At 40.0% G+C, this 27,339-nt stretch overlaps 2 protein-coding genes across 4 annotated transcripts in view; both read left to right on the plus strand.

Annotated features, from left to right (window-relative positions):
• Positions 1–99: 99 nt before the first annotated feature.
• ttf2 (transcription termination factor, RNA polymerase II) lies at positions 100–18,066 on the plus strand. The gene is made up of 23 exons (XM_038721162.1): positions 100–197; positions 443–548; positions 1,061–1,147; positions 4,622–4,691; positions 5,617–6,498; positions 7,125–7,245; positions 7,771–7,953; positions 8,164–8,321; positions 8,933–9,014; positions 9,347–9,472; positions 9,667–9,817; positions 10,492–10,594; positions 11,857–12,041; positions 12,594–12,747; positions 12,903–12,994; positions 13,431–13,516; positions 14,179–14,321; positions 14,450–14,629; positions 15,186–15,244; positions 15,701–15,854; positions 16,475–16,557; positions 16,973–17,047; positions 17,311–18,066. The coding sequence occupies exons 1-23, from the start codon at positions 170–172 to the stop codon at positions 17,453–17,455; spliced, it is 3,453 nt and encodes a 1,150-aa protein (XP_038577090.1). The 5' UTR covers positions 100–169; the 3' UTR covers positions 17,456–18,066.
• Positions 18,067–18,701: 635 nt separating this feature from the next.
• Positions 18,702–27,339, plus strand: part of mphosph8 (M-phase phosphoprotein 8) — a 30,426-nt gene continuing 21,788 nt past the window's right edge. Inside the window, exons 1-4 of one of the 3 annotated variants that reach the window (XM_038721156.1) lie at positions 18,702–19,111; positions 24,362–24,523; positions 24,752–25,786; positions 26,513–26,609. In XM_038721156.1, the coding sequence (XP_038577084.1) occupies positions 19,010–19,111; positions 24,362–24,523; positions 24,752–25,786; positions 26,513–26,609 (1,396 nt within the window). In that variant the 5' untranslated portion in view covers positions 18,702–19,009. The remainder of the gene's footprint in view (positions 19,112–24,361; positions 24,524–24,751; positions 25,787–26,512; positions 26,610–27,339) is intronic. The other 2 variants (XM_038721159.1, XM_038721160.1) reach the window with 2 other exon arrangements.

The following is a 27,339-nucleotide window of genomic DNA, read 5'->3' on the forward strand; positions in this document are numbered from 1 at the left end:
GTATGATAAACATGTGTTATTTTTAGTGACACGCTAACTTTTATACTGATATTTATACACCGGATGTGTTTTATTTGACTGCTGCGATTGGTCGATACGAAAATAATGAATTTCCCCTTCTAGCAACTGAAACAGCACTGGACGTGTCTGCACCGTCTGCACTCGTACAATGGAAAAGATTTTATGCGATGTCCATGGTAAGTTGCCAATACGTTAGTGGTAGTAAATTGTTTGTTATAAAAGAGAAAGTCAGATATTTTGATGCGTTTCCAGAAGCTATTTTTATGTTTTATTCTCTGAAATACTGTTTGTGTGCATGACAAGGCAGTTTCTTTGCTCCGCGTAACGTTAACTTTTGACTAAACCAAACCTATTTTTGGTAAGTAACGTTAGAAAGTTAATATGATTTGCTAAATACCTCGTTTTCAATGTCCCCATACAGGCAGCTTGTGTATGTTAAAAACGGGCGTGAAAGATGGACCAAATAAAGGCAAAAGCTTCTACGTCTGCGTTGACAAGCAAGGCTGTGATTTCAGTCATTTGGCCAGGTATTCACATCATCTTGTGTGACGATTTCTGAGAGGATGTCAAAAGCACAGCAAGGGTGCATCCCAGTACCCACCACCACAATTACATGGATTATAAATCAATATTGTAAAAAATCTACAAGTTCCCCAGGAGTTTCTATGGGTCTAACCTAAAGTAAAGTTATGTGAAACCACTCTCTTATATCTAAACATCTGTTAAGATTTCCCGTTCCTGTGTTTTGCTAATTGAATAAAACGGATAGTTTTATAAAATTGTTTTTCTCAAGTCTTAACTATCACTTGGGCATACACTGATATGGCAGTTTTATTCCACTCCTATCAGCCATTACATTCACATCAGACGTTCTGGGTCTGAGTCTTACTATTCAATGCCAAAAAATTTGAGGTTGTAACTGGTGGTTATTTAATGGCATAATAGTTCGATTTTTGTTGCATATTTTGGATTCGGAGAGATAATAAGTTTGCACACCTTTATGTTGCCATTTTTTGATCTGTATTGTCATCTCCTCCAGCATCTCACCATCCCATTGCCTCCATCATGAAGATTCAATGGTGGAACTCCAAGCCCTCACCTACAGTCAACAACAGCACAGCCACAGGTGGGTGTGCATGTGGAGTCTTTTATTGTACAAAACAGGAAGAATTTTTTATTGGAAGTAATACAACTTACAATAAAACAAGATACTTGTGTCTATCAGAACCAGAAGGAGCTTTATTTCCAAGTAGTGTTTTACACATACGAGGCATTTGGTGATAAGGTGCTACATGTAGACAAACATGCAGTTGCCATAAATAGATCATCATCCCCACCTGAGATGAGCCCAATTAGGGTGCCGTCATATGCAAACTTCAGGAGCTTGACGGACTGGTGACTGGAAGTACAGCTGTTGGTGTACAGAGAGAAGAGGGGAAAGAACACAGCCTTGAGGGGATCCGGTGCTGATGGTCCCGGTATCAGAGACATGTTTTCCCATCTTGACGTGCTGCTTCCCGTCCATTAGGAAGTCAGTGATCCACCTGCAGGTGGAGTCGGGCATGTTCCGCTGAGAGAGCTTGTCCTGCAGCAGGGCCGGGATGATGATCTTGAAAGCAGAGCTGAAATCCACAAACAGGATCCTGGCGTAGGTTCCTGGGGAGTCCAGGTGTTGGAGGATGAAGTGAAGGCTGATGTTTACTGCATCAGCTACAGACCTGTTGGCTCTGTAGGCAAACTGCAGAAGTGGGTCTGTAGTGGATTTAAGGTGGGACAACACAAGGCGCTCAAAAGACTTCATTACCACAGAGGTCTGTAGTCATTTAGTCCTGTGGTCCCTGGTGTTTTGGGGACAGGGATGATGGTGGAGTCTTTGAAGCAGGCTGGCAATGTCTTTAGTGAAGTGTTAAAATGTCTGTGAACACCGGAGACAGCTGATCAGCACAGTGCTTCAGGGTGGATGAGGAGATCGAGTCCAGCCCAGCAGCTTTGTGGGGTTTCTGCCTCCTGAATAGTCTGTTGACTATTGGGAGCGGGTGGCTGGTGTTCAACCAGGCGCGAGTCGTTGATTGAATGGGGGGGCTTTGGGTTTTTAGTTCTGTCTGAACCCCCTCCCGACAGAAGTGGCCTTTTTTGCAGAGAACTGGTCTTTTAGTCTCTGAGTACAGTCGTTTAGCTTCTCGCACCCCCTTGCTAAACCTACACTTTAACGCCCTGCATCCGGACCTGTCCCCACTCCTATATGCCTCCTCCTTTTCCAACCTTAGCTGTCTGAGCTTAGTTGTGAACCAGAGTTTGTCACCATGGTGCTTGTTGATATACCGCTGTCCTCACAGAAACTAATGTAGGATGTCACAGCATCAGTAAACTCATCCAGACTGTTGGTCCTGAAAACATCCCAGTCAGTACAGTCCAAACAAACCTGAAGATCCTCTAGAGCTTCATTGGTCCACTTCTTTGATGTCCTCACTACAGGTTTACAGAGCTTTAGTTTCTGCCTCTATGCAGGAATCAGGTGGACCATGACAGAGTGTCCCAGTGGAGCGTGCGGGCCGGCGTGATAAGCACTGCCAACTGTGGTGTAGCAGTGATCCAAAATGTTCTCTTCTCTGTTTGGACACTTTATAAACTGTCTGTATTTGGGGAGTTCTTGCCTGAGGTTTCCTTTGTTAAAGTCACCAAGAACAATAACAAGGGAGTGCGGGTTTGTCGGCTCCACACAGTGTCTGGTTGGCCAGTATGCGCTGCGCGTCGTGCACGGTGGCGTGCGGTGGAATGTAAACACCAACCAGAGTGAATGAAGCGAACTCACAGGGAGAGTAAAATGGTTTACAGTTAAAGATTCCAGATCAGGAGAACAGTGCTGCTGAATTACTGTCACGTCGGTACACCAGCCATTGTTAATACAAAAACGGATACCTCCACCTTTTGTTTTGCTGGAGAGCTCTGTGTCGGGGGCCACTCTGTACAGTTGGAAGCCTGCCAGCTGCAGCACAGAGTCTGGTATCAGTCCACACAGCCACGTCTCCGTGAAGCACAGATCACAGCCTGAGCCACAGCGAGGGTGCCTTTCACCAAAATGTCCAATAATTCCACTGGTGACGTGAGAAAAGTGGGAAATAAATCTGCTGGAGTTGTTCCCCTGATGTTAATGAGCTCTTCTCTGGTGCCGAAAACTGAGTTAACACACACAAATAAAACAAAGCACACCTAAGACGAGGAAGCTATAGGGGAGTCCGGTGGCAATTGTAACAACTTTGGTTTCTTTGTTATAACTCAAACTTCTTGAACTAATTGGATACAATTTTTATAGAGGTAATTTGTATCTGTGTTTTAGTTAACAGTAATCAAATGTTTTACAAGCAATGTTAAAGTCACAGTAGTGATTCAAACACTAGATATGAAATGTTACATCTGCCTCCATGGGCAGCGTCGATTGTAACAGCATATGGGGCAATTGTAACAACACACACAATTCCTTCATATAAATACCAAGAATTAAAAAAAAAAAAAAACTACCAAAAATAGATATAGTTAAAATCATTTAAGATCCATTGATATTACTGCTTGAAACTTCTCCTCTTATGAAGTGGTACATGGTCACAGGACAAACATCATAGGACAACCCTCACTGAGTTGCCCCATGACAAATTGAGAGCCAAAAACTTTAACCTCTGGACTAGCCACTGAGTATGGGCCTATTAATAACACAGTATACATAGTAAAGTAAGCTATAGGTCATTCGTACACATAAACTGAAAACACTTTTCTGACATTGTTCGAAAGATAGCATTGTCTATTATATTTCATATTGAGCTTCAATGATATGCTACTATTACAAATCAAAAATCTAAATAATGTTGATGTCTTGATAAATATGTTGATAGATTATTATTACAATATTTAAAGTTAAGACGACTTCTCATTCGTAGACATTGAAGATATTGGAAAGCATGAGCAATTGTCTCTTGGTGGGAATTGAACCCCAGAATGAAAAGGCCAAAGATTGAACTAATGGACTATGCTGCAAAACACACATTATATAGAATATATTTTAGATATTTAAACTGACCACAAACACTTTTCAGAAAATTATAAGAATTTTTTATTTTTTTATTGATGATCTTTCTAAGATGGACACTATTTTAATGGTTTCTGGGTCAATTTTAACACCGTGTTACAATTGACTTCAACTGTACCACACCATGACAAGCTACCCTACCAGCTAGAAACAACGAAGCAAATATTAGACGACAAAATGGTCGACAAAAAAGACAGATATAAATTCATAGACATTAATAGTTAAGACAGTATGAGAACAATACTGTAGATGAAAATAGTTACTTTCATAGCTCGAGAAGGAGTCTTTACAGAAAAACGTTGATAAGTATGTCTCCTTGGCTTGTTCTTCGGCAGGCAGAGAGTGATGGCCACAGAAAGCATGCATGATGAGTTTCATGGTTCTGTCTCGTTTCTGATTGGTGTAATTTGATATGTTACAATTGCCCCCGGTCTGCCCAGCACCATCTTGGATCTAGGTGGGCACACACCTGGTTGTTTGGATTGGATCTCTAACCCTAAGTTTGTTCTCCTTTTCCAGGTTGTTCTATCGGTGTATTATCGGTAAAAAAGCAGGCCAGAGGTGGTGTGGAAGTGTGCCTTGGACTGCAGTAAGACATCAACTGTCACAAATTTCACCATAAATACCTTTTTATTGATATACTTTAAACACCTTTGTCACCAACTGTTACTCATTAGTTGTATATAATACTTTAATCTCTATAACCCTCATCACACACTCTGAGCTCTATCTTGGATTGTTGTCATGAGCCCAATGTTTCCAAAGAGACCAAATGTTAGTGTCAGGCTAAGATTTCTGAAATTTACTAAATAGGTATATCTGGACATAGGCCTATAACAAAATTGACATTTGGGGTTTAAGTAACTGACCATCAGTGTTGGACAGTAATGCGTTACTGCAATATTACTTTTCCCAGTAACTAGTAGTGTTACTATTTACTTCAACATTTAATTTATTGAAGCATCTGCTTAAGCAGCACAGCAATGTGAAACTTATAGAAAGAAACTCCGGCAGTTACTGTCACTGATGCTTGGACTCGTCCGGAGAGAGTGGTGTTGATGTAACGTTTGGTGAAAATACTGAATACTGCTCTTATAAATAGGCTACATGTGCAGAACCCCGTTCTGTGGAAAACACTGGAAAGTAATATAGTAACGTAACGAGTTACTTTTATCATCCAGTGATAAGTAAAGTAATATTACTTTTTTTAAGGAGCAATAAGTAACTGGTAATATTAGTTTCTCAGTAACTTTCCCAACACTGCTCACCATAAAATCACAACTTCCCCGGTTCAGGTCCAGCTAAATGTAATGTAAAGGTTCAGCCATGACTATTGCATTTTAAGGTTGAGTTTTAAGATTTAAATGTGTTTTATAACTTTTCTAAGTCACTTCAATCTCCATCTCCCAGAGATAGTTTTTTATAAATTTATTTATTATTATTTTTATTATTATAATTATTATTTATTAAATTTATACCCCTTTTTTAACTGTCTGTGTCTTCCATAATTGCAGCCAGAGAAAGAAAAGAAAACCCCTCTATCTGACACACAGCTACCACCCTCTTGCCTGCCGCCTGTCCGAAACCCATTTAAAGCCTCTGGCAAGATGGACAAAGACTCTGAGTGGAGAAGGGTGCAGTGTGGTGGAGGTGGTGAGAAAAGAAGCGAAGAGAGAGACAGCGAGGCAAGGCACAAAACTGAAAGGAGAGGAAGTTATGAGAAAGAAAATGTGAAGAGCTTAGACGCGGGAGTAGAAGAAGAGGATGAAGGGAAGCTGAATTCATCTGATACTTACCATAATAAACAACTTCCACCAGGGATGAAGTTAAAGAAGAGAGTTTCAGCTGAAGAGAGAAACAGTCCCAAAACTAACAGTGTGGGCAAAATGATAGATAAGGTGAAAGACAAGACTACAGAGACCCACACCAAGCAGGGAGAAGCAGAAAAGCCTATTTCTACCTCCATTGTCGAGGCTGTTCATCCTGAGAAAATAAATCAAGCCTCACAGCATCCTCAAAAGGACTCACCCCAGCAACCAGCTGATAGTGAAACCTGTCTGGTGGAACAGACTCAACCTACTGTCTCTGAATCTGCACCCAGTAGTAGCACCCAGGCTTCCAGAGACTCTGATCACACTAGGAAAGTCACGTCTAACAAACCAACACAATTCAATGACTCCAGTCAAACCAAAAACCACCAAGACGACAGCGACAACAATGATGATGTAGTGTTGGTGTCCGTGAAGCCGGCCACTCAGAAAACAACTCCTGTTTCTGCTGTCCAAAAGACCCTGACCACCTTCCCTGGGTTCCAGCCAGCTTCTCAGGTCAGAGGTGTGCAGCAAGATCCCAAAGGGCTGCGGAGCCTGCTCACTTCTCAGCTCCAACAGAAAAAGGTGAGCAAGTGACTAACTGACATGACTGGCCATTTCGAGTCATACAAATTAGCCTTTATGATACGGACTAGAGGTGGACACATATTGGATTTTTTTTAGGCTAATACCAATATTGATATAAAGAATTCTGATATGTGCATCAAACATATCTTTAACATTTCTTTACTGCAATTTCTTGTGACTTGTCAAAACGTATACACCAAAATATATTTGTAATAAGCTAAAAAAAATAGGCTGATAAGATTGACCATGCTGACAGTTGGATTCTAATACAGATCAAATTTCGCTGTCCTCTTCTACAATCCGATGGTAACTGAGACTAATCACTGCAGCAGCAACAGATAATTATAATAAATAAGCAGTAAAATCTCAATATATTCATTCTTTTTTTTTTTTTTTTTTTTTTTTTTTTTAAACTTAAATTTGGCAAGTGTTTTGTATTTACTAGCTAATCATGCCATCTGATAGATCTTATGGCACTATTTACTACAATCAGCTCTCATTGTGATGTCAATCAGTCATCGGTGACGGACATTGTCTTTTGGCCCACTCTAGCGTGTACTATCTATTTTTATGTGTATCTGTCTGTCTGTCCACTCACCCATTTCTTTCTTCCTCTTGTTAAGGCTACTCTGTCTGTGGTGAATGTGGCAGCTCTGCCAGATAAAGGGGAGAGGTTGAGGACTCAGGTCAAAGAGCTGGAGGACGCGCTGGAGTCTCTGAGCCTCACTGCTGCTTCTCAGCCTGGTAACCCACTTTTTGTACATTAGGAATAATATATAAATTTTATATAAATACATATATTTTTTTTACGATTCCACTCCATTGAGCTGCTATTATAGAAATTAATGCATGTTTTTATTACAAATCACAGATTTCTCACTCATTCTGCTAATACTTTTTAAGTGTTAATTCAAACTGGCCTACCCTGTTGTAGCACAAAGTTTGGGTGTCAGCTATTTGGTGATGTTTCATGGCCATCTTAAAACAGATTTTTTAAAATGATATTTGAAATTTTCAAAATCATTCTTTCCCCTACATGAAGTAACAGTGAAATAATACTTTTCTGTGCTTTACATGCAATACAAGGAGGTACCTATTTTATACCTAATTTAGAAATAATAGCTGAAAGTACAGATATGAAGAACGACAATTGTCTCCAAGTGGAAGAGAAAATGGAAAAACTCTACAGTTTAATAAACATGGTGAAACAGCTGCAGTTGCATTGTCAGTATCTGACCACTGCAAATGTAATGTACAAATCTCTCTCAGGATCCCAGGGTGGGCATAGCAGTAGTGATGCTAGTCCGAGTAGCAGCCAGGTTAACCCATTCAACCTCCAGGGTGGCACCATCCTTCTCCCTGCCCTCCCAGCCCCGGGCCCTTCTCAACACCTTTCCTCCGGCAGCTCCCTGGGGCTCCAGATGAGCCAGGGATACACCCAGATGTATGGAGGTAGGTCGAATGAGGAAGTCGAAGACATTTCTGTAGTGTTTTGGCTTCTTTTTAGAGAATCCTGTCAGGCCATATCAGTTTTATTTAAAGCATTAACACTGCATTTGATTAAGTTTCTTACATAGTATTTATTTATTTCTTGATTTGACCTCACAGCTTTTGTTTATCACTCATGCAAACACCCTAACTCTCAGTCCTTGGTGTTTCCAGCAAACCCACAGGTCCAGGCCTTTTACGGTGGCAGGATGACTGAAGACCGTCTGCTGGCAGTGAAAAATGCCACCTGTGAGGCCATCGACCATCTCCACAAGTCCCTGGAGTCCTGCCCCGACGCTGAGGCAGAGGTTCCAGACCCCAAGGGCATCAAGGTTTTTTATCAGTCCTTCACTCAGAATATGTGACACCATGAATGAGATTTTGAGGGAATTTATTGTTTTTGTATCTGATATGCTTTAACATAAAAATTATTCACCCGTGTCCATATGTGTACCCTAATCTGGCGCTTTCCTGTTTCAAAATGACAATGCCCCACGGCACAAAACTAGGAGCAATGGTGCTCCCATTTTGTGGAAGAATGTGCCCGGCTTGCACAGAGCTCAAACCTAGCCAACACCTTTCAGATGACCTGGAACACTGGTTCTGAGCTTAGCATCATCACCCAACGTCAGTGTTAGACCTCACTGATGCTCTTGGTGCTGAATCGGAGCAAATCCCTGCAGCCAAATCTGGTTAAAATCCTGAAAGCCGAAGATGGAGGCTGTAATAGAAGCAGATTTATGCCCATGGTTTTGGAAAGACCTCTTCAAGAATCAAATATGGTTGTTTTGGCCATAATGTAATTTGGTATTTTATTTAAGTTCTTAGAATAGTTTGCTTACAATTCAACTGACTGTGGGAAGGAACTGAGGCACAATATCCTCCTTTGATTAGTTCATTACGTTGCTGTAATAACTTTCTCCACTTGTGATTGGTTGGTCAGGTGTCACTGCTGGCCCATCAGAGGAGAGCTTTGGCCTGGCTGCTCTGGAGAGAAACCCAGAATCCCTGTGGAGGAATCCTGGGTATGTGTTTTTTTTTTAATTATTATTTTATTTTTTCACATGATCTTTATTAAAGAGGTTACAATAAAGATGGATACGAAGTGTTGATAAAAGATGTGAGATATAGATGGTATAATAATTTTTCAGTAGCGAAATAAGCCACTGAAAAGTATTTGCAATCAAACCCTCTATGGGACACAAAGACAAAGTACCTGCAAAGTGATGCCTTTTTTTAAATGGAGTGTGACAAACCAAGAGCCATTTACCTCCAGTGAACAGAGAACCTCTTTGGGTGTCAGAAAAGCTTCATATACATTATAATGGTTCTTTGTTTCTCCTTTTTCTACTCTCAGCGGACGACATGGGTCTGGGGAAAACCCTGACCATGATTTCTCTCATACTGGCCAAGAAAATAAAGGCAAAACAGGAAGATAGAAAGAAAGAAGAGAAGAAGCTGGAGAGCTGGATATCCAAATCCGGTATCTTTTCTCAGTCTTTCAGTTGGCATGATAGAAAACAGCAATCATTACTGTCCATGTAATTAATATTTATTTAAATTGATTACCTATTTTTTTTTTTTTTTTTTTTTTTTCTGAATTCTGGGGGTGAAATCTTATGCTGAGTATTTAGAGTATGCAAGTTATGATTAATTTGTTTGTTTGTTGTCATCCAGACTCCAGCGTTGTCGTTTCTAAAGGCACCCTGATCATCTGTCCTGCCTCCCTGGTCCACCACTGGAAAAGGGAGATTGACAGACATGTCAAGACAGCCAAACTGACTGTGTACCTGTACCATGGCTCCAACCGTGAGAAAAGTGCCAAAGTGTGAGGGAACCAGGCACACATACGCACCACTGTTGTTTTCTCTTTTCTGCACTCTTGTCTCTAATACTAAAGATGTTGTCACACCCTGTTTTCTTTTGTCTGAGCCAGGGACAAATGAAAGCCACCTTTGTTGTAGTTTGCTTAATTTACCTTTATGCATACCGATTACAAAATGAAATGTAGTTGTAACGAGGCCAGAGAAAACACACCAGGAACACAATTACATTGCACACAGGTACATTGTTGACTTGTCTGCCTGATTTTGAACATGATTGGAGAACACATTGCAACAACCGAGCTCACTTTGTTTGTGTTTTGACAAAACCTTTTACACAACAAACAAAAAATAAATTTAGTTAGTTTTAACTCATAATTTACCTGAAATCATTGTTGTTTTGCAATTTTGTAAAACAACCCAGTATAATCATAAAATCACAATAGGATTTCGCTGAAAGTCAAACGCTGATATCAAACTATTAACTAAATTGGCAGTTGATTTCACTGTCTCAACTTGAACCAAAGTAAATTGTTCAATTACACTAAAACTCAGAACTCAAGAAAAACAATATTAGTTGAAATGGTAAAGGCTTCAACACTTCAGCTTCCATTCTGCTTTAGAGGATTATTGAAAAACAAAGTCAAACTGAATGAAGTGTTCTCTGTCCGACCCTCAGGCTGGCGGATTATGATGTGGTGGTGACCACATACAGTTTGGTCTCTAAGGAGATCCCAGTCCAAAAGGAGGATGCTGAGAAACCCAGCAAAGATGCTGATGTGGTGAGTCATATATATTTAACAGTTCGGACATCAGCATCTATCAGGTTCATTGTTGCGTGTAAAAGGTGAATACACACATAGTTACACTGAAGATGCTGGCAGCAGTGTTTCCCCCAGGATGGAGTTGTAGCAGCGGAGGTGAAGCAAAATTAGAATGGGGGGGCAGCAGGTTGGGGGTGCTCTTCATTTTGGGCCATTATTTTCACCATATCTCTGAACAAATAGATGGAAAAGCTAGAGCAGATAATAAATAAACAACACCCAAAGATCAGTCTACTGGAGGAAGTACAACCTTTAGATCTAGAGAAAGTAATTTGGTTGGTTGTTGCTCCACAATGATTTTATAGTGATGACACAGCATGTTTTGGGCATCAGCCCTGAGCCGTAACGGCAGGAAAACCCTGTTAATATGACCTCAGAATCATTAGAGATAGGACTGTTCATGTTTGTCCTTTGTGTCTTCATTTTACAGCTTCTGACATTTATCTGTAGACATTAATATAAAAAATAGGCAACATGAGAAACCTCCTCCCTTCTGAGGTGCATTTTATTTGCACATTAAAATCCAAAAAGAAACGTCTCCTCATTAGCGTAAAAGGACTAGTTTGCATCACTAATTAGCTTTACTAACCTCAGCTCCTCCAGTCACCTCCGTCCTTTCTTTTCCAAAACCACTTTTTCAGACTGAAATCTGAAAAATAATTTAATCAGTCTGTACAGGACAGAGCTGCAGGCTACGTCAGTTTGTACCTTATGTTCTCAACATTGGACAAGTAGGCAGAAATAAAATAAAGTTTCCAGTTACTTTCTATAAATTGAGCTAATGTTAAGTTACATAGCAGCTATGTAGAAGCTTTCCTACTCAGTTCAGTCTGTAGGGGAGGGGAGATGTTTGCTAACTTAGCGCTAACCGGCTTCACTTTTCCAGCAGGTGGGAAACAACAGACTTTTTTTTGTCTTGAGAAGCTGACACACTGTAACAGACACCGTACATTTACTGCCAGAATATTTTCCTCTGCTCGCGTTCACCGTCACTTTCTGCCCCTCGGACAATCAAACACTCGCTACGCACCTCCTGATTCAGAGTTAAGCTGCTCTTATAACACCATCTGTCACCTATGTTCTGCATAGAACAAGGAGAGGGAGCGAGCCGATCATTGAGTGCTAACATTTGATTATGTGTGTTCCATTTTGGTGCCAATAATCTTTGGCACCACAGCTTAAAAAACTCAGACACATGAACACTTCCTTCCCTTCCTCAGCCATTGCACTCAGCTCCTCTTCTGCGAGTGGCCTGGGCACGGGTGGTTCTGGACGAAGCCCACAACATCAAAAACCCAAAAGTTCAGACTTCCATGGCTGTCTGTCAGCTGAGGGCTCAGGCCCGCTGGGCTGTAACTGGCACACCCATTCAGAACAACCTGCTGGACATGTACTCACTGCTCAAGTAAGACAAAAACACAATGTTTTGAAAATCATACCTGGTAAAAATGCTTCATCTGTTTTGTCTGCATGATGGACAAGTCTTTGTAATAATTTTACATTACTTTAAGACCATTTCATTTATATAGCAAATTTTAAAACGTTTTTTTTCCCCCTCACAATTCGTGAGTTATGAATGAAGAGTGCTTTAGAATTGGCCATAAGGTGGTGCTATAGATTAACTTTAAAAATAACAGACAGACAAATATACAGGAGCAAAACCATCACCACTGTGGTGATAACAACATTATCAGCTGGAGATAGAAAAGGCTCAACTTGAAATATATTTAACAACCTTTAAACTATTCTCAACATTTTCTCCTTATTGCACTGAGCATCAGTAAAATAAAATAAAATCAAGCTTTTTCGCCTGATGACACAAAAAAATGATTCTGTAGTGGTTTTTGAAACAACTAACATAACTGCATCTTCACTGCAGTCAAGTGAAAGAAAGATGGTTAAAAGTATTTCTGATTAACTGGAATGAGATTCTGTTCATTCACTGTCCGTTTTTCAGGTTTCTGCGCTGTTCTCCATTTGATGAGTACAAACTGTGGAAAGCTCAGGTGGACAACGGCTCTAAACGAGGCAGAGAGAGACTTAACATCCTGACGAGGACTCTGCTACTCCGACGAACCAAAGACGAGCTTGACTCCGCAGGAAAACCACTGGTAGGGAGGGACACGCACCTTGGACTTCTGGAATATCTGCTTGCCATGCTGGATAGCTAGCTAACCGTTTGTTCAGTCTTTGCTAGCTGTAACTGAGGTGATGATTAATTCAAACATCAACACACACTCATTCTCTGAAATGTTGAATGTTTCAGGTGTCTCTTCCTGATCGGACCTGCGAGGTACACAGACTCAAACTGTCCGAGGATGAACAGTCTGTGTATGATGTGGTCTTTGCCCAATCCAGGTAACAAAACAAAAGATTTACAAGAAAACATCTCCCATATGCTCGTTTACATTGTATTCACTCTACTTCTTTTTTGGTTCAGAAAAGTTTCAAACTGATCGGCCATGATCAGTTAATCTTACTCTGAAAATGCTTCTTTTCCTCTCTACTTTATCTTGGGAAACACAATTTTTCCTACACAATGTATTTTTAACCTATTGATATTTTCTATCAATGGCATGTAAAGGTGGCTAACAAAGAATAAAGGACTAATCGGTGTCCCCTTTAAACTACTCTTTGACTACCATCAAAGAGGCTTATGAAATCTCCAAGGTCCAAATGTGGAACTGCATAAAAACAGAGATGGGATGCTGTTAAGTCTCCCTGGATACAGTAGATTGATCAGTTGAAAAAAACCTAAATCACACTATAATGGTGATTTGTTCTTTTCCTCTAGATCTACTCTGCAGAACTACCTGAAGAGACATGAAGGAACTGATGTGAACAAGGGAAACAAGTCCAGTTCCAACCCCTTTGACAAAGGTGAGATATAAGCTGGTTGTTTTATAGTCCTCAACAGACATGGTGTTTCATAAAAACTGCCCCAATTATTGTAAGAGGTGTGATTGTGATTATATGGAATTATATTTGTGCCTCAGTCCTGAGCATGCGATTTGGCATTTGGAGCGCAGAAACAGATTTTTAGCAAGCACATAAATTATGTTTTTGTTGAGAAATCATCATACAAAGAATAATTTAAAAAATCTATTTTATGCTCAGTGTTTACTCATGTTTACTGTTATCCACATAAGCACACAATAATGACCTCTGTATTTCAGTTTTAATTTGGCCTTTTCCTGCACACACTCAACCTGACAGGAAGTGAAAATATGACACAATATCAGTTAATCTGAAATTTGGAGTAGGCAACCTCTGATCTGGCTGTTTGGTTTCCGATTGCAGTTAGAGTGAGATGTACCTTTTGACATTTTGCAGTGGGTAAATGAAGTCCTTTGCCTAAATCCTGCATTGGTCCTGGTATTCAGAAATAGTATTTTTTGTATACAAGAGTTTTTATTTCAGATAGGTTTTCAGAAGTTTCCATTATTTAAAAAAATTACATTGAAATGACATTTTCCACTAATATTTTAAACTTAATCAATATTGCTATTATTAATGGTGCCCCCCTATCCCTCCACCTCCAGTGGCCCAAGAGTTTGGTATGTCCCAGCCTGACCCTGTTGTGTCGAGTTCCCAGCAGCCCCAACAGGTGTCCAGCACCGTCCACATCCTGTCCCTGTTGCTGCGCCTCCGACAGTGCTGCTGTCACCTGTCACTGCTGAAGAAGGTACACACACTCACATGCTCAGTGCAATCAAAAATACATGCTCGCACACATAAAGACACACAAAGACCCAATTGTATATTATACATAAGCAATGATTCCTATCTTTCTCTCTTCCCCTCTCTGCTCAGACTCTCGATTCGTCGGAGCTGCAGGGTGATGGGATCGTCTTGTCTCTGGAGGAGCAGCTCAATGCTCTGTCACTCTCCTCCAGCCCCTCACCATCGGGCCCTGACCCCAAAGACACTGTGGCCCTTAATGGCATCCGCTTCCCCTCACAGCTGTTCGAGGACACCAGTGAGAGCACCAAGGTGGGCCCTAACATCACAATTACCCACTGAATGTGAGAATGCGTCCTGGGGGCTGTTTGATAGCTGCTGTACAAAGATAGACCACTCCCAAGATCAAAATAACAAGTGACGTGGATGGCAGTAGAAGTGGTTGTATTACAGTTGTGTTTTTAAGTGGTCTATGTAGAGGACAGTAAAGGTCACAGGGTATAAAAACAGATTGGATGCTGTCAGGTTTAGCCTTTGTCCGTCTAGTCTAGACAAGTATGGGAATAATATATTGTTGGTGAGGGCAGATAGCACATGAGGATTCAGCTGCTGATGAAGATGATGACTGATCATATCTTAGATTGTTACTTTCAAGTCATAGATTAAAAACAGTCTTTGCCAAGAGTCCAGGGAAAATATGCAACATGCCTTTTGTTATTCTGCGTTTGGCAGGATGTGATAGAACATATGAAAGTATGTTTATTGGTACAAAAAATTAAGAATTTCCCTCTATACAAATTATCTTGTACCACAGGTGTTATCAAATTTTAACAATAAATGAACTAATTTCTCTACCTCAATTTTCCAGATTGCTGCTATTGTCTCTGAGCTGAAGGCAATCAGACAGAAGAGTGATGATCAGAAAAGGTAAAACATTAAAGTCTCACCGTCACCTCATCCAGTTATGTTCTAATTGTGCTTCAGTATGGGTAAATGTTTGTTAAATTATTTCAGTAAACTTCTAGCACATTCTTTTGGCAGACAAAAGCATCTGCCAAAAACATCATAATCTGGTTGAGAAATCAATCTCCCCACAACGTCCAATCAGAAGCTGTTCTGGAGCTTTCTACTTGTTGTTGAGTTACTCAGTTTTCATGGAAATGTTTCATTTTCTGAGCACTTTTAGAACTTCTCCATCTGCTGAGGAAGGTCGCGTGATCGTCTGTTTGTGTCACACATATTCACCTTCCTCACGCACTTCTGTGTATGTGATCTTTGAAAGGACTGTACATTCATTAACCTGTAAACTACTAACATCTGTTAACCTGTAAGTGGTCACCATATGTGTAATCCACATGGTATCTCCTCTGTCGTAATGCGTAGCGTGATCGTGTCCCAGTGGACCAGCATGCTCCACATTGTAGCAGTTCATCTGCGGCGAATGGGCCTGAGATACGGCGTTATCGATGGGACCGTCAACCCCAAACGGCGCATGGACCTGGTAGAAGAATTCAACACTAACCCTAAAGGACCACAGGTAAATCTCTTAACCCTAAAAAAAAAAACACATAACCACAACCTTTTGCTGCTTTTAAATAAATTATCAAGAAAGGTAGGGTGTGTGATTCTAATCCAATAGACATCTTTTTGTCAAATTAAACAATTATTTCCTCATGGTGCACTAACAGTCCTATCTGTGTGTGCGCTAGAAAAAGAAAAGTTTGTACATAACCCTGGCTCTCTAAATGGGGAAACAAACCATGTGGCTCGGAGCCAGCCACACAACACTAATCCAGCCATGATTTGAGTGTCAGGTAACGTTAAATGACTTGGCCACGGACATTCAGCTTACCTTCTAGTTTGCCAACACATGCTGTTGTTGTGATGTTAGCTACTGTATTGTAGCAAGAGCAGGTGTGCTGCCTCTGGGAAACCATCCTCTCTGCATTTTAACTTTGCAGCAGCTACTGTAGCAACAGTTGGCTATCCCAACCTTGGCTAATGTTAGTTACATGTTTTGCTGTGTTGTTTTTCGCTCTTATATCGTGGTATTTGTCATGGTGTTGGTTTTCTCCAGAAAAGGCGTAACCCACCTTTTTAAACCTCTGATTATTTGCTGATTTTAAAGGTGAATTTATGTCTGTTATTCTGCCAAAGGTGATGCTGGTTTCTCTTTGTGCTGGAGGGGTTGGACTCAATCTCGTTGGTGGGAATCACCTCTTTCTCATGGACATGCACTGGTGAGACACACTGGCAAGCAGTGTAATTGCTGATGTTTGCTTCCCTGTGCTTTGGGGCTTCACTTTCAACTGCTATTCCCATAGAAGATTTTATAAGCAAATAATTTACATTTAAAGACATTATCCTTTTTACAGTGTTTACAATTTTCTTAGTTAAATATTAGTCTTTTAAATTCAGCATTATTAAAAATTTGTTTGAAATAGAAGTCTTTGAGAATTGAAACAAACACATGCGCACACATGCGTCAGTAGATAAAAAAAAAAAAAAAAACTAATACCATTTGCTGCTGTTTTGCAGTGAGTAGGTCAGTCACAAACAGATGAATGTGCAATGCTACTAAGTGAGAATCTTTGACATGTTCTGCATAAGAATGGTTGATTTTGTCTTTTTTTTTTTTCTTTAATACTCTCACAGGAACCCGGCTTTGGAGGATCAGGCCTGTGACAGAATCTACAGAGTTGGACAAACTAAAGATGTCACTATCCACAGGTGTGTGTGTGAATAATATTCACTCTTAAATCATACGATATTGTTGAGAAAGGACAGTATTGAAATAAGTATCAACTTAGGCTACAAAGTGACAGAATATAACACCAAAATAAAAGTAAATTTGCCTTAAACAATCAAATGAAAATGTTCATGTAGGCAGGAGTGAAACCACAAACTCAGTTTGGTGGGAAACATTTGCCTTCTTTCTTTATAATTGCTGATGTGTGTTTAATAAATGGTTTTGTGTGTGTATGTATTTCCAGGTTTGAGTGTGAAGGCACAGTTGAGGAGAAGATTTCCACACTGCAGAAGAAGAAGAAAGAGCTGGCCAAGAATGTGCTGTCAGGAACAGGAAGCACCTTCTCTAAACTTTCCCTGGCTGACCTCAAAATCATTTTTGGTGTCTGAGATGGGAAAGAACTGAGGACGCTGTCAAACCACACCAGACAGCTGTTCATACACATAGTCTAAATTCAGGGTATATGTCTGAAAAATCGTGGTAATAATTAACCCAAATCTAAGATACAAGAATGCTTATTGTCCACCTTGTAGTGAATTTGTCCTTGTGCTGCCCATCCTCTCTTAGCTTAATCCAGAACGGTGTTTTTAACTGCTTTAGAAAAGTGTAAACTTTTGTATACACAGCTTGAAATTTATTTACTGCTTATGTGTAAGTGCACTGCTCGCAGTTTGGGAATTCTTATACTAGTCTTCTGGTCAAGAATGATGCTTTATGGCAGTTTTTTATGTTTATGTTACATATGCTACACTAAGAGGTGCAAATAATTTAAAATTACTTGTTATGTCCTCCAAGTTTTATTATTTTATCATGTTAATTGAAAAGAGGTTTTTCCTCTGTCAAAGTCATGTTAATTTCTGGTAGCTGACTCATTATTGGAGTGAAGTAAATATTTATTCTATTTGTGTCTCCTGGTGGAGTTTGTTCTTTTTAAAGCTTTAAGTATTGTTGTATGTACGTTGAGATGATGTTTTAAATAAATTCAGTTTATGGAAGTTGACATGACTGCTTGCTGTATAAAGTCCTTTGTATAGTAAATTGAAATTTATCAATTCAGAATGCTAGGGATTTAAGTCTAGATGTGCTGTAATTTGGTTTTATTGTGTTTTTTGGATGTATTTTAGATGTTAAAATATAAGAATTTCCTAATATTTTATAATGAAGATGGTGTTTATTTGAAATATATTTTGGACATACATTTTTTTGTGCACTATAAGATCTTTAGAATACCTTCTTGTTATATGAATCATTTAATGTCACCTAAGATTGTGAGGTAGTTGTATGTGTATTAACATTAACAGTACAAATTTCTGCCCATACAGTCCACCATGTTTTTAATGTTGTCCTGTGCTTTCTCCGTTTAACTCCAGAGGATAGCTTTATGTCCATGATGCGTTTAAGAAACATAGGAATTTTAGGGTTCAACCTCGAAATAACGACACAGAATGACAGAAATACTCACACGTCAGGAAAATTATCCTTTTTTAAAACAAGTGTAGTCCTTTAATTTATGTAATCAATATGTCTTTAGGGGAAACTTTTAAAAATGTCAAAGACAGGATGTTAAAACAATCTACCGGTGTTTGCTGTGTATAAATTATTAGTATCGCGTATTTCTGCATTATTTCAGTTAAATGAGTAATGCTGCGTATCGCAAAGAGTCAAATTAGAAATCCCGCTTACAAGTGTAGATAAAAACAATTTAAAATTTCTGAACGCCGTGAATGTGATTTAGAAGTAGTATATTTGGAGGTTAGGAGCAGCATATGAATGCAGCGTTGTAAGAGCGGGCGGTAGCTGGTCTGCGCCTCGATAACCCTCTGCAGAGCTAGTGCAGAAACTACGGCCAGGTACGCTAGCGTCCTGCCTCTGAACACACGGCCTGTACCAGTGCTGAATCGAAAATATATACATTTTCAGCCAACCGGCACTAAACCGCAGCCATGGCGGCTGAGACTGACAAGGTAGAGCCGGTGGACAGCGAACAGGATGAAGAGGAAGATGTATACGAAGTGGAGAGGATCATTGACGTGCGAGTGGAAGAGGTAAAACTAGCTAACTGCTACATAGCCGCCTGGCTAGCTTGGCAAACATGGCTGGCATTGCTTATACTCCACTCTCACGACGCATAGCCCATCTACAACGCTGGCCAGACACTTTCACCTGTCTACAGTGTATTTTTAATGCATTTAATAGCGACTGTATCACTTCGCTAATGCGTTAGCAGTTTTTTTGTCGTGGCCCACTGCTCGTTCATAAATAGTAACACCGTCTTTCTGTACAACTTCTCCCATGATGTCCGCTCGCCTCTCCCCTGCTGGGGCCAAGGACGGACGCTTTGCAAGCTTGCACATATTTTCATCATGGGTGCTCAGTCTTACCCAGCGACGCTGCTAGATAATATAAAATCCCGCGTATAATGCTGGTATCACTGTGCATAAAACAGAGTGGCTGGTGAGATTTCCCAGCGGTAAACACTGCCAGTTAACGTAATTTCCAATGTGGATTCACTAACGCCTGTTTACCTTACTGTGCCATTGTGGCTGCAGTGTTTCAAATGGCATCAACTGACTGACTTACCTGTGTTGTTTACCTTTCTGTGCTTTAAAGGACAAATACAACACTGGATAATAATTAGCTAATCAATCATTTTATATCACTATTATAGTTTTTACATAGTAACGTACTTTAGTTACTTGAATACATTACAGGTGATGTAGTATACAACATGCACTAATATTTAATAGCTGTATACATCGTGCCTAGTAACTGTAGTCGTCCTAAATGTTAAAGAATAACACATATTTTAAGTAACCAACTCACTAATAATTAACTTTAGCTCTTGCTTTTTTTCTTCAGGACTCCTAAAACCTGAGCCATGTATCTTACACAAATTAAGTATATCATAGGGTGACACATTGTTTACATTGTAGTGCTGAACAAAAGTATGTGTTCAGTTTTATATCACTAACCTAATTATTCCAGGAATAAAAGATGTGTGTTGTTTCTGATTGAACTCCTCTATTATTTTTTTATTATATCAACATGTGTTATTTATGACCCAAAAAAAGCAGACTATATGTTTTACCTTTCTGTGCATTAATAGACAAATGCAACACTGGATAATAATTAACTAATCAGTCATTTTATGTCAGTGTTATAGTTTTTACATAGTAACGTACTTGAGTTACTTGAATACTTCAGTTGATCTAGTAACCTACTCGTGGCATGAGTATGCTACAACAGGCACTTTACTAATATTTAATAGCTGTGTAAGTTATACTGCTGAGTAACTATAGCTTCTGCTCATCCTAAATGTTGAAGAACAACACATTTTAAGTAACTCACTAATAATTAACTTCCCAAAACCTGAACCCTTTCTCTAACACAAATTAAGTATATCATAGTGCTACATATTGTTTACATTGTAGTGCTGAATAGCACAAAAGTATGTGTTCAATTTTATCAGGGTTCCCCCACATCCTGGAAAACCTGGAAAATGATGACAATTTTACAGTCATGGAAACACCTGGAAAATGAGAGGAAAAGTAAAAGAAACAATGAAATGATATTAAAACATAGCTTTAAAACAAGGCAAGAAATAAACAATAAAAAGGAAAAAAAACAACAGTAAGCGATTATTACATCACTGAAAATGGCCTGCAAGTCCTGGAAAATTATCTCTAGAAAAGAGTGGGAACCCTGTTGTTCATAGTTCTACCCTATTAATTCAAGGAATAAAAGATGTGTGTTGTTCAAGGTTGTTTCTGATTGAATAATATTAATAACCAGAAAGAAAGCAGGCTATGTTTTCAGCTCTGCTGTTGATTGTAGGTGATTACTCAATTAACTGACACTTCTTTTGAACAGTTTGTCTTTTTGTAGTATTGATACCTGGCATTATTTCTTCTCATAGTCATGCTTTGTCACAAGTCGGTGCCACATTTTCACACTTAAATATTAACTAGCCCTTCATCTGAGTGATTGTGGGTGTTTTTGTGTGTATGAGTACGAGTGAGTTGGAGGGTGGTGTTCAAAGGATTCTCCACATTCACTGTTTGTTTACATCACTTTAAGTAATCACATTTTTTTCCAACCTTTTGAAAGTGGCAAGTAGTTTATGAGAGATTAAATGATAAAGAAAAACAGAGTTAACAGAGGTGAATGTACACAGGAGAAACATAGCTGGATTTGTAAAGTTTTTTTTTTTTAAGTATGTGCATTAGCATGACAAAGACAAGAATAAGCAACGTCTGGTCAGGTGCAACTTGGTATAAAGGAGAGATCGCTACTTAAAGTTGCCAATGTTGCATCCAACTAAACAAAATTGTATTGATCATCTTGTCAAAAGTAAAACTATTAAATAAGTCAGTTTCCATAAATGAACATAAGCTATTTTTAAGACTGAAATACATTTACAGTGGCAAAAATCTGGTGTGGAGAGATACACTCACTGCAACATTTATCAACAGAAAAAATTCTTAAAGCAGCATCACTTACCAACATATTAAACATAAAACATTTCTTGTACTAAATATGGAACCTTCTTCAGAACTCATTGAAACTGACTGACTTTTGACAGTTTGTTTAAATTCTAAACGATGTAGAGCAGGTGAATATTGCGTAGTGTCTTTGTTTATAAAATTGTATTTTGCATTATTTAGTGAACGAAGAGGCTTGTGTGTATTTATGCATGTTTAACTGCTGTCCTTATTGTTTGTAACTTGTACTACATGTTCTTTTATGCTACTTCTTGACTGCTTTGTGGGGGATATTTGAGGGACCTCTGTGAGGTACAAGATGGGGGTCAGAGCGTAATTAACACACTTTGCTTTATACTCATACATGCACAAGAGTCTCTTGAGAGAGTCTCCTAGGTTTTGCAGGGAAGTAAGCCTGACCTGCTGGCAGCTCTACAGGAAGAGGAAGCCATTGAAACAGAATCTTTGTATGTTTGTGGAGTGTTGCAAAACATGTAGACATCTATATCTACCTGTGAACTAAAGGTTCATGCAGAGTACATGACTTTGAGTGTCGGACGATGGCCGTGCTGTTCACACTACACAACTTGCCGTCTTGTGACGGGAGTCTTGAAGTCGCTGTGGCGTTCACACTACGTGACTGACTGGTGACAGGGGGGTGCACACTACACGAGCTGACAGTGGCTGTGTCACCTGACACTGGTCTCCAAACCAAGTTTTGTCAAGAAAACACACGTGAAATGTGAAACGGGAATGACGCAAACCTACACACGAAACAGCTGTTGTTTATTAAGAGAGCAATTATAAAGACAAAGAATCTGGGTGAAAGAATGGATTAGCACACGCAGGTAGCAAAGATTGTCTCAGCTACAGAGAGAGCTGGAGGGGAGTAAAAAGTGTTTTGCGGTGGAAAAGTAGCTGCGTGCTCTGCCAGCTGCCTGTTCTCATTGGCTGGAAGTGGATGTTGAGTCGGCCGACTCCTCCTGCTATTTGGCATGCTAGATATCTGGCAGACGTCGGTGATGTGTCAGGGAGCCGTTATGATTCGTCGTCGTGTAGTTCACGCATAATGACTGGCGACCGCTGATTTACCACCAATCACAGCCTGACGGTCGGCGGGCGACAAATCGGGCTAAAAATCGTGTAGTGTGAACTAGGCTTAAGTGGCAGCAACAGCCTTTGCACGCAAAAATAATGAATGGAGCAGAATATATAATGTTAGACAATAGCTGGATATCATTGTGATAACTACACTAATGTGCTGTATAATAGAATGACTGTTCTGTAGATATCTGTTGTGTTATTCCACATTTGACTTGACTAGTTTGTGTGCTGTTGTCTCCCAGTGTTAGCCACTACCAAATGCCAAACTCATCTTTAAATCCATTAAACATTGTTTAACCTGATTACCTTGATATCTGGGTCATTTGATGTAAGCCCAGCTCTTCAACTAACCAGTAAAATAGAATGTCCTGACTAAATAAAGCATAAACATCTTAAATATTAAAATATAGAGTTAGACCAGTTTGTGAAATGTCCTCTTGTCGCTTCACAATAAAAGGCATGTTGTTGCAAACTATTTTTGGCTTTCCTTTGTTCTCTTTGCTAAGTCAGCTTTTTAGGTAAATTAAGTAAATTCACTGATGTCAATATATTGGAGCTCCCATAATACTTATTGGAGCTGCAAGTCTAAAATTAAGTTCTGACATTTGTTAAAAATGCTGACTATTAAATATCTCCCTTGTTTGTCCCATTTGTTTTGTTTTTAGGGGGGTGGGGTTTGCCTTGCAGTGAAAGTCTGAATGGGCGACTCGAGGTTACTGGCCAAACCAATAAATCACAATCAGCAGTCAAATAGCCACACAAGTCTTGCCATGTCCGTCTGAGATCATACGTCGGCATTAAATGTATTGCTTGAAAACAGCAGCCAGCGTGCAGTAATGTGTTTACCGCGAACAGCTGATGCCGTTACGCTAAATACTGGCTACAGAGTTGTTGTTTTAAGTTTCAGTGAGAAAGTTTTTACACAGAGCCAAAGTCGGTCGGTCTCTTCTCCAAAACAAGCGTAACAGCTGATTACAGCAGGTAATAAAGCTTGTTAGAAATCCCGTTCCTCCGACGCTCAGGTGAACATAGACGTGAGTCTGGCCAGCTGATTTGCAGCACTTGTCGGCTGGAAATGTAATAGCCTATCGTGATTTTAATTTTGTGTTGCTTTCTCTGTGCTGGAGTTATTTTAAGAACTTTATGGCTTCATCCAGTTTGTTGAATGTGTAACGAACTTTATGTGTCTCTCCATTGCACTCCCACACAAAAAAGCTACTTTAATGGTCAAGCACAGCCTATAGTTTTTCATTATATTCCAGTCAAATCTGTTGTTCATTTATAAATTTTGCTCATGGATAGTTATAACAAATAATGATGCCTGTGTATTGCTTTGTAGGCAGCCTACGTCAACTGCTTAATTTGCCTAATCTTTGCAGGTCTTTAGGCCACAGTGGAAACGCACACAACAGTGGGCTGAAGGAACCTTTTAGTTCCTTGAAAAGAGATCCAGGGACATTTGGTCGAAATGCAGCTTTGGTCTGTTGTTTTGCCCTCCAGGTCATCGCGCATTTCACGTGACTGAAAACTATAAATTACCATTTATTTTATCTTGTCTCTCAGCCATGTTTGCATGCAGGCAGCCATCATCTGGAAATTTTGTGTCACTCTACAGAGTGAAATGGTCAGCAGTTAAATTCTGACAGCTACTAGCCATTGTGTCAGTTTGGTGTGAAGGTAATGCTTGGGTTTCATCTTCTCTGTTTTCAGGGTGAAGTGCTCTACAGAGTCCGTTGGAAGAATTACTGTTCTGATGATGACACATGGGAGCCAGAGGCCCATTTAGAGGACTGCCGCGAGGTCCTCTTAACTTTTAAGAAGTCCATGGCTGATGCTAAGGCCAAGAAAGAGGCAGAAGCCAAGAAGAGCGTGGTAAGTCTAAGTAACAGTGTAGTACTACTACCTACACTAGTGTAGGTATATGTGTACGTAGTGCATCCTTATGCATGAGCGCAAAGAAAACCAGGACCCACTTAAAGAAATACGGATCCATACTGCTACTATAGGTCTGAAACTCTACATGGAACCTTAAAGCCAAAAAGTCAAAAACAACAATATTAATTTTAAAATGTGACATTGCTTGTCCTGTTCTCGTATTAGAAACTGCTGCCTACAAAGAGTGACGTGTTTGATGCTGACTCAGAGAGTGACACTGACAAAGACCGTCCAACTGAGGCCCCTGCCAAGAAGAAAAAAAAGACAAAGATACGGGAGGAAGAAGAGGAACCACTTCCAAAGGAGAAAAAGAAGAAGAAGAAGAAGAAAGACAAACGGAAGGAGGAGTTCAGGCCTCTACCAGCACCAGAGACAGACGAAGAAGAAGAAGAGAGAGCCCTGACTCCACCCTCTCCTCCCAAAGAGAAAAAGACTGAATCAAAAAAACGTCTGGTTGACTCTGAAGAGGATGACGATGAGCCTGTTCCCTCCAAAAAACACAAGAAGGAAAAGGGAAAAGAGGGAGGAAAGCATAAGACAGAAAAGGAAGAGGAGGGGAAGAAAAAGAAAGGGAAGAAGGAAAGGAAGATTGAAACCTCTGAAGACGAGGCCGCTGCACCTCTGGAAGACGACCTAAGCGAGGGCCCGTCAGACTCACAAATAGATGATATTGCATCAACAGATACCGCAGCAAAGTCAGTCGAAAAGACACGTATGGACGAAAAGTCCAGACAAAAGAAGGGGAAGTGGGAAGTAAAGCTGCAGGGCATTAAGGACCTTATCCATGACAAAAAGAGCAAGAAGCCAGATGCCACCCTAAAGGAAAGCAGCCTCTTAAAGCTAAAGAGCCTCACCTCTAAAGGGAAAGAGGAGGCTGCCCCACACTCAGACTCCAGTGATAGCTCCACCCTACATAAGAAAGCCAAGAGCAAAGGGCCAGAGAGCACGTCTGCACCACCCAAAGCCCCATCTTCCTCCACATCCTCATCGTCGTCCTCATCCTCTGTCACAGCAGCTAGCAGCACCAAGGGTAAGGAGGAGGAGGTGGCTAAAGAGGAGGTATTGGGACAGAAGGACGCCACAGGCTCCACTAACCTGTTTGAAAAGTTCCTGTTAAACTGTGAGGCCAAAGACCGCGCCCCCCGCAGGCAGCCAGTGCACCAGCCCACCCCAGAAAAGACTACCAGCAAACCCACAAAGGTACAATAATAGTGCTATGTATATTTCTTACATTGTTTTGTGTATATTACGTAAAATTTGGATACTACCAAAACTGATACAGTTAATTTACTTTACATTAACATTTGTTTGTGGAGCAGAAGTTTTATTAGTCTACAGCAGGGATGCAGTTTTTTCCTCTGATATAGTTCCAACAGCCAAATTCAGGGTCTTACCTGATGAAAACTCTGGAAACCTCTCTGAGTTGAAGTAGGGTTTTTAAACTCCTGTTGCTAAAAGTTGGTTGTTAATTAAAGATCCAACTTAAGTGCCCATTTCCTGGGCCTTTATCAAGCTCTACTATATGGAGTTAATCAAAAACTAATCTGGTTTCATAGTAAAGGCCTACCACTACACACACATTAAATGCAATTATTGTGAAGCATATGCAGGAAGTGAAGAGTGATAACAGACGCACATTAGTGTGCTGCTGAAAATGGACTGATCAAAACGTAAAACTATTTAATGTGGCAGAAACCCGATCCGCTTCATAAGGTCACTGAGATTATTGTCAGCTATTTTTGCAATTATTAAAATTTTAGAATACGTGTGAATACATTACATGATCTGTACACATTCCCAACATGCTTATGTTTTCAGACTAAGCGAGAATTAACCAGCATTAATGTTTGCCATGTTGTTGCTCAGTGGTTTGCCTGGAAAACTGCAAGGTGTTAACGTTGTATATTTCCCCCCCCCCAACATTAGTTAATAGGAAAGATTGAGAAGATCTCCAAGCCAAGTAAAGAATCCCCAGCTCAGAAACCAGAGCCTGAGAAGACGGAGAAGACCAAACAATCAGATGGTATGCATGAAACATTTAGGTGTTGATGTTCTTAGTTTGAACTAGGGCTGGGCGATATGGCCAGAAAGTCAGAATTCCGGTATAAAATATATATCAGTATTTTCTGCTAAGCGGGCTGGGGTGGTGGTGGTTTTAGCGAGCACATTTTTACTATTTTTAGTAACTTAGCTTGTTTCTTATTTCACCGTTTTAATTATACTTCATTCTACATCTTAAGTATCACTCACTTATTGAATATGCCTCCTTCAGTTCTCTTCACACTCACAGACTTAACGTACCTCTGCTGCAAACTCTCCAGGTATAACTGCTTCTGTGACTTTCTCCATCAGTAGTAGGCTAGGCTGTATAAAGTCACCGAAAAAGACAGAACTTGTCTTCTGGACTTTTTCATTCGCAGCAGCTGAGCTGCATGTTGAAAACTTGCCAACTATATAAAATCAGTGGAAACAAAGTCTAGGTGTGATTGCACCTTTTAGCCTCTTTGTGTAGTGTCCCCAAGCACATGGACACCGACGGCTACAATGTGAAACAAGTTGTTCATTAATCAAAATGCATCACCTTTCAACCATACAAGGTTTGTGGGTTTGATGTGTGAAGAATCCAAACTTGTATTTCGTTCATCAACTGAGCATTTGCAGTTACACACAGTGAGTTTTTAGCAATTGTTTGTTGTGTGTGTTTTTTGAATGAACATGCCAGTGAGAAACAAGTCCTAATTGAGGAGGAATGG

The sequence above is a fragment of the Micropterus salmoides genome, unplaced genomic scaffold (assembly GCF_014851395.1).
Source record: "Micropterus salmoides isolate LMB-PRFRI ecotype aquatic unplaced genomic scaffold, ASM1485139v1 Ms_hic_scaffold_15, whole genome shotgun sequence".
NCBI classification, from domain to species: Eukaryota; Metazoa; Chordata; class Actinopteri; order Centrarchiformes; family Centrarchidae; genus Micropterus; species Micropterus salmoides.

Coding starts and splice junctions, on each gene's coding strand:
- ttf2 (XM_038721162.1), top strand. CDS start 170: ATGGAAAAGATTTTATGCGATGTCCATG. Junction 1,148..4,621: donor CAACAACAGCACAGCCACAG/GTGGGTGTGCAT, acceptor CTCCTTTTCCAG/GTTGTTCTATCGGTGTATTA. Junction 10,595..11,856: donor CCAGCAAAGATGCTGATGTG/GTGAGTCATATA, acceptor TCCCTTCCTCAG/CCATTGCACTCAGCTCCTCT.